Source organism: Vigna unguiculata, chromosome 1, assembly GCF_004118075.2.
Source record: "Vigna unguiculata cultivar IT97K-499-35 chromosome 1, ASM411807v1, whole genome shotgun sequence".
In the NCBI taxonomy this organism is placed as follows: domain Eukaryota; kingdom Viridiplantae; phylum Streptophyta; class Magnoliopsida; order Fabales; family Fabaceae; genus Vigna; species Vigna unguiculata.
Window position 1 is genome coordinate 37,946,000 of NC_040279.1, and position 6,469 is coordinate 37,952,468.

A 6,469-nucleotide genomic window follows, 5' to 3' on the forward strand; every position below is an offset into this window, starting at 1 on the left:
TTCATAAAATATAAATATACCTGCTTTTCTGTATTTTTGTATGTGTATATGATGGAACCAACCTAAAGTATCATCGTTATCGTGCTTTGTTCTTTCTCTTTTTTGTTTTCTTTTTACCTTTTGATTATTCAAAATTAATAATTTAATTGAACCAGAATATATTTCATATATAATTGCTTATCAAATGGGGCAGACCATTTTTTTTTACAGAACATATGAAGTTTATGCTTTGAATATCATGCCTTAAACAATATTAACCTTTAAATACTTTATAAAAAGTCTTACAAAAATCATTTTATTTAATACATTTTTTTTTAATTTTCTAATAAACAATAAGTATCATTAACATGACAATTATGTTCCAATAAGTGATGAATACCTTTTATGACAGTTGTATAATTAGATTTTGAATATAAAAAGTAATGTAATACTTATTTAATATTTAATGACCCGATGCGACTGGTCAATATTAATATATATATTTAATAGTTTAAATACATTTTTGGCAGTTAATTAGAGAAGAAAAGCTAAGCACTCTCATATGATTTGTTCAAAGAAAAATTGCATATGTGGTGAACATACAACTGCAATTTTTTTTTTCTTATGTATGTAGGGGGTCCGTAATGGTGCTACCTTATAGGATTAGTCAACACTCCAACTGTTTGTATTATGTACCAAGAGAAGTTGTATTGTAACTTGTTCTTATTTCTTTCCTTCCTCCTATAACTCTTGGAGTATATCCATTTTCATGCTTCATGTACAAGCATGAATTGTAGTAAGATAACTCTTTACCTTCATAATACTACCACTGAAATTGCCCCACCTTCCTAAAAGAGACATCAACATTCACAAGTCATACTACCGATATGACATCTTATACTGTTTTTCTGGGTAAGCCCAAATTACTTTAATTCAAAGTTAAAAACTATTTTTTCAAATATTAATGTTTTCTTAAGCAGATAACTCTTTCATTTTTCTATACACTGATTTAGATATTAAACATCTGGTACATGTATTGATGCTTGAGATATAGTCGTATGCCACAGTACTGTTTCTTAACCCCATTTTTCTGATTTTATCATGGAGCTAAAATGAAGCTTCCCTGGCTCCAAATCCATCTCAATACGTACACATACTTTTAAGAGAAAAAAGAAAGAAATAGAAGGAACCTTAGCAGTAGTGAGTACTGATTATGACATCTCTTTGGGACCTTCCTCTTATATTAATTCAACTCCTTTTCTTAGCTGCCACTTCATTTTCCTGTCTTCAATTCACATAATCTCTCTCGCTCTCATATTCTCCCTATCACAGTCTGGCTCAGTGCCACTCCTGCTGACATTTCACCTACACCTACACACAAGTTCAATTCAAGAACCCATCAGTTAATTGGAAAGGTTCACCCCTCAGTGTTGTGGGGTGAGAAGCTACCAAAAACTACAAATGGGAAGACATTCCTGCTGTTACAAGCAGAAACTTAGGAAGGGTCTGTGGTCACCAGAGGAGGATGAAAAACTTCTGAGGCATATTACTAAGTACGGTCATGGTTGTTGGAGCTCGGTTCCTAAGCAAGCAGGTACTCCAACACTCTACCACCTCATCTACCGAAAAATCAAGGGAAGAATTTTTTGTAAATTTTCCTGTCAATGTCGTTTATTGGCAGGTTTGCATAGGTGCGGCAAGAGCTGCAGGCTTCGCTGGATCAATTATCTGAGGCCTGATTTGAAGAGAGGTACATTTTCACAAGAGGAGGAAAACCTTATCATTGAACTTCATGCAGTGTTAGGGAACAGGTAAATCCATTCCTTCTTTTCATGATTAAACTCTTCCGTTTTCTTCACGTTTAGTCTCTGGCTCTTGCCCAATCATACTTAGCCATAAAAAATAAAGAAAACTCTTCCATCCTGGATATGTTGACATGGACATTCTTTCTTTTCTCAGATGGTCTCAAATTGCAGCACAATTGCCTGGGAGGACTGACAATGAAATAAAGAATCTGTGGAATTCTTGCCTAAAGAAGAAACTGAAGCAAAGAGGTATAAACCCTGTGACACATAAGCCACTGTCAGAGGTTGAGAATGGTGAGGAGGACAAAACAAGGAGCCAAGAATTTTCCAATGAATTGAACCTCTTGAATTCTGAGAGCTTCAAGTCAGATGAAGGGTCCTATGAGCAGAGAGCATCTTCGATTGCCCCCAAAGCCTATGAGATGGAAGGTTCCTGCAGCTCTAAGATTAAGACCAAAAACGACACCAACTTGATAACCAATTGTTCCAACAAAGACTTGTTCCTAGACAGCTACACCACTACTTGCCAACCCTCAGATTTGATGGGAAATTACCCTCTTCAGATGACTGATACTCTCCCAACCAATTCAGACTTCCCAACCAATTCAGACTCCAGCCATTGGTTCAGTCCAACTGCAAGACCCATTGATATAAACTCTGAGTTTACTTCCGATGTTATGTCCATTCTTCCACCTACAACAGCCTCATTTCTCCCTAGCACTTCTTTTTGCTACAAGCCATCACTTGCCGTCCCTCCAGAAGATATTTCAGCACCTTCTTTTGCTCTGAATGGACCCAATTACAGGGAACCCAGTGCCTCCAACAACAGCAATGGCAGCAACACAAGTGATGGCAGCAGAGAGTTCACAAGTAGCAAGAACAGTGTTCTTTCTTCGTGGGGACTGACAGAAGAAGCCAAGTGGTCTGAGTACCTCCACAACCCAATGTTGATGCTGGCAGCTCCTGAATCATTGTGCAACCAAACTAGGCCAGCCACACATTTGGTACCTGATAACACTTTAGGGTCCATAATTTCTGGTTCCAAGGAGCAACACCAGTCACAAACTTCTACCATCTTTTCCAAGGACATCCAAAAGCTAACAGCAGCCTTTGGACATATATAATAGCATCAGGATTTGATATAATGAAAAATTTTAGAAGGGGTTCCAAGGGATTTATTTATGTTCTCAGTACAGGTGTGTGAAACAACAGATTAATTTTGCTCATGTATATAAGCCAGGTCCGTCACAAAAACATTTCATTTTGGTAATTTTTATTGTGAGCCAACTCATCTGTCTTTTTACCTTCTCCTGTTTGGGTGGAATATAATTGCAGAATAATAAGGATTGCTCTGCTTTGTTCTTTCTTTCTTTTGACTGCAATGCAATGCTGCATTAATTTCCATATCTATGCCATCACAAATGTTCACTACTGCACGGGAAGTATCACTTTATTTTTCAACGGGACTCACTTTTAGTTACTTTGCTTACACACAATTTACCGAATCTCTTTTATCTCACCCCATACCATCTCCTATTCTTCTCTAACCACACCACACCATCTTTTAGAGTACTAAAAATGACACCAAACCTGTGCAGCAAGAACTTTACCCTATCCAATATTCTAAGTGTTACCCATCATTTTCTTTACACAAGAAGGACCACTATTTTATCTCACTTCCATAAATAATAGCCTAAGCTCGAGACTTTCCCATCTAAGAAAATTTTAATTTTACCGGCACAAGGAGGCGGCTAGAGCTGTTCTCCCTATAAAACTATATAAGTGAATAATTTCCTTCACTCATGAGCAAGAAAGGGACAGGAGCAAAGATTAAATGTAGAAAAAGATGCCCCAGGATAACCTTTGACATTTGCGAGCATTTTGCTTACTTTTAATTGATTTCTTGAGACCTTGTTGGGTTCTCCCTTTCACAAGTTATTGACGCAAGGGAAGACTATAACAGGATCATGTGCGTGTAAGTAGTAATAAAGTGGCACCACTAATGCAATGAATTGAAGTTGAAAGTTGCTCACTTGGTTACGGTCCGTACGATGAGACATGGACAGCTAAGTGAAGGAGCACCTTATATGTGTGCAATGTCTTCTAGCCCTTTGAACACTCTTGAAAACATTATCTCAAAACAACCTTTTGTTTTGCAAGTGAGTAACTTGTAGTTCCTAGAACCGCTACTACATAATTCCAAGCCAGTTTCTGCAAAACTGGTTTGTGGCTAACCACATCCCCGCCACAGGTGGCAACATCAATGTCTCCTTGGCTTTCGTGTGCCAATTCACCTGGCGTGTAAAATATCTATTGCAACCATACTTTAATTATTGAGGGTTTCTCAAGATTTCATAATCCACAAATTTCCACAAGTTATTTCATTTATTTGTTTGTCTCTCAATTTGTTGGGAATAGTTTAAGTATGAGTCAAAAAAGTTCCACATTTGATAGAATAAATAAAGTTAAATACTATATAAGAATAAAGACCCATAATACCATTGTCATAACATTTTGGTGTAAATCTGATGTCAAATATCTTATATTTATAAGACTAATGTCATATATACAAAATTAGAATTTCTCGATGATTATGACTATAACTAACACATATATGAAAAAACATATATAACCCCACAATACGGAAGGATCCAATTTTCATTATCAAAACATAATTTCAAATAATTGCTAAAACTTGTTTCAGTGTGGATAAAGCAAATCCAAATCTATCATCAACGTTCAAATTGAAATTAATTTAAATAACTTTCATTCTTTTCACATTCGAAATGTCGAGGCGCACACACCTTTTAAGTGTTAATTGACTTCGTCATAAAATCTATTGAATTGTTTTAGTATGTATCTTTTTGCATTTTACACTTTTTTCCTCTAGTGCCTCTTCAACAAATTGATATTGTATAACTATGTGTTCTGTTTTGAAATTAAAGGTAAGATTCCTTCTATCGTGCAGGAAACTGAGTGTCACAATATACAATACTCATCTAAGGTTAATGTCCGAGTTTTTCTACTAATCTTTGATTTCAAACAACTTAGATAGTTTTGATGTTCTAAGCTTTGATAGTAGACAAAACATCGTGTAGCTTTGATAACTAATTTATTGTACCTCCTTCAAGTGTAAACACATAGCCATCAATGCATCTTATTTTATAAAGATTACTTGCAAAATATAAATTAACATAGCTCTTAGCAACAAATTCTAATATTTTAAAAGGCTAGAAAACATATGAAATTCATTTGACACATTTAAGGATTTTCTTATCATTATTCTAATATCTCCACTTAGATTTGTCATGAATCTACTTATTGATTCCATTGTTTATGTTTGATCTTGTACTAGTCATGACATAAAATGATCACTATAACGGATACACTTAAATATCAAATCTTTGAAGCATGTATTTTCACTACCATACTTTAATAACTACACCATTGTTTAGTACTTTGGTACTAGAATGATAATATTTGCTTGCAACTATAATCAGATACAGGACACGAAGAAAAAGAGTAACAATGAGCATGAATAAAATTTCACTCATACAATATTTTTTTAAAAGATTCAAGGTTGTAACAGTAATATTATCTTCGTTGAAAATAGCTCTCATGCACTAGTGTAAAGGAAAGAAGAGATTTTTGGAGTGATATTCAGAAGACATCATCAACTCTTTTGCATAAGAATAAATTGAGGCAAAAGATTCATCCTACCGATGTGCGATTCAACACTACTTTTGAGTACTTATTCCTTAGGTTTTGTTGGACCACCAAAACAATTTTGGTACAATGACAATTGTAAATAAGGTGGAAAAACAAGTAGTTTGGTCTAGTTTAGTTTGATAGACCACTTGTCATTTGATGCAACTCATATTGTAAATGTATTGTAGCTTTTTTGGGTGTTTAAAATATGTTTATGTTTTTTTAGATACACTTATATTTTTTTAACATTAATTATATTAATGATTAATCTTTTTTATAAATGTAATAATTTGATGTATAAATAAAGTTATTGTTATATAGAATAAGTTAGTTCACAAGTTTTTTTAATGAATTTAATCTAATTATGAGAAGAAAAAAATCTACTCCAATTTAAGATACAACTTTTATTACCTATCCAAATCCATTGTTTAGACATTTTAGACCTACGTATTAAGTCTATTGAACATTCTAAAGGTATATAATAAGTGACAGCATCCCAACTAACCTACCTGAATACTTTCCAACTTTCTTTAATCGAAAATTATTTTTTAACCTTTTTTTTTATAAATGTTTGACAATGTCAACTTAACAGTATCTCATTGGATGAAAAAAAATTTAGCGTAGCTTGAAATGAAAAGAGAAATATTTAGTTTGACTTGAAAAGAAAACTTTATCAAAATTTATCAAAACATCATTTTACTTCTTTAACTGTGTTCACTGTAATATGAAGAAAAAAAAAGTTTAAAACCAAACTTTTGACTCTTACTTTGGTTCTGTTTTTCATTTTTTTTTCAATGCGTATGTGCAAAAAGCCCATCCAGGCAATATAGAGAAAGGGCCTAGAGACACTGGCCCAAAACATTTGAAGAATGGTCTTTCTTCGTGTACTTCCAAAATTCTTTTTACACCTCCAAAAAAAGTTTAAAATAAAAAATACTCATTGACCATTTAAGTAAAGTCATGCACATCACACTCCC

The 6,469-nt window shown here is 33.9% G+C and overlaps 1 protein-coding gene across 1 annotated transcript; it reads left to right on the forward strand.

Moving 5' to 3' along the window:
• Positions 1-1,389: 1,389 nt before the first annotated feature.
• Positions 1,390-3,146, forward strand: LOC114175525 (transcription factor MYB61-like). The gene is made up of 3 exons (XM_028060284.1): positions 1,390-1,573; positions 1,661-1,790; positions 1,939-3,146. The coding sequence occupies exons 1-3, from the start codon at positions 1,441-1,443 to the stop codon at positions 2,906-2,908; spliced, it is 1,233 nt and encodes a 410-aa protein (XP_027916085.1). The 5' UTR covers positions 1,390-1,440; the 3' UTR covers positions 2,909-3,146.
• Positions 3,147-6,469: the final 3,323 nt, after the last annotated feature.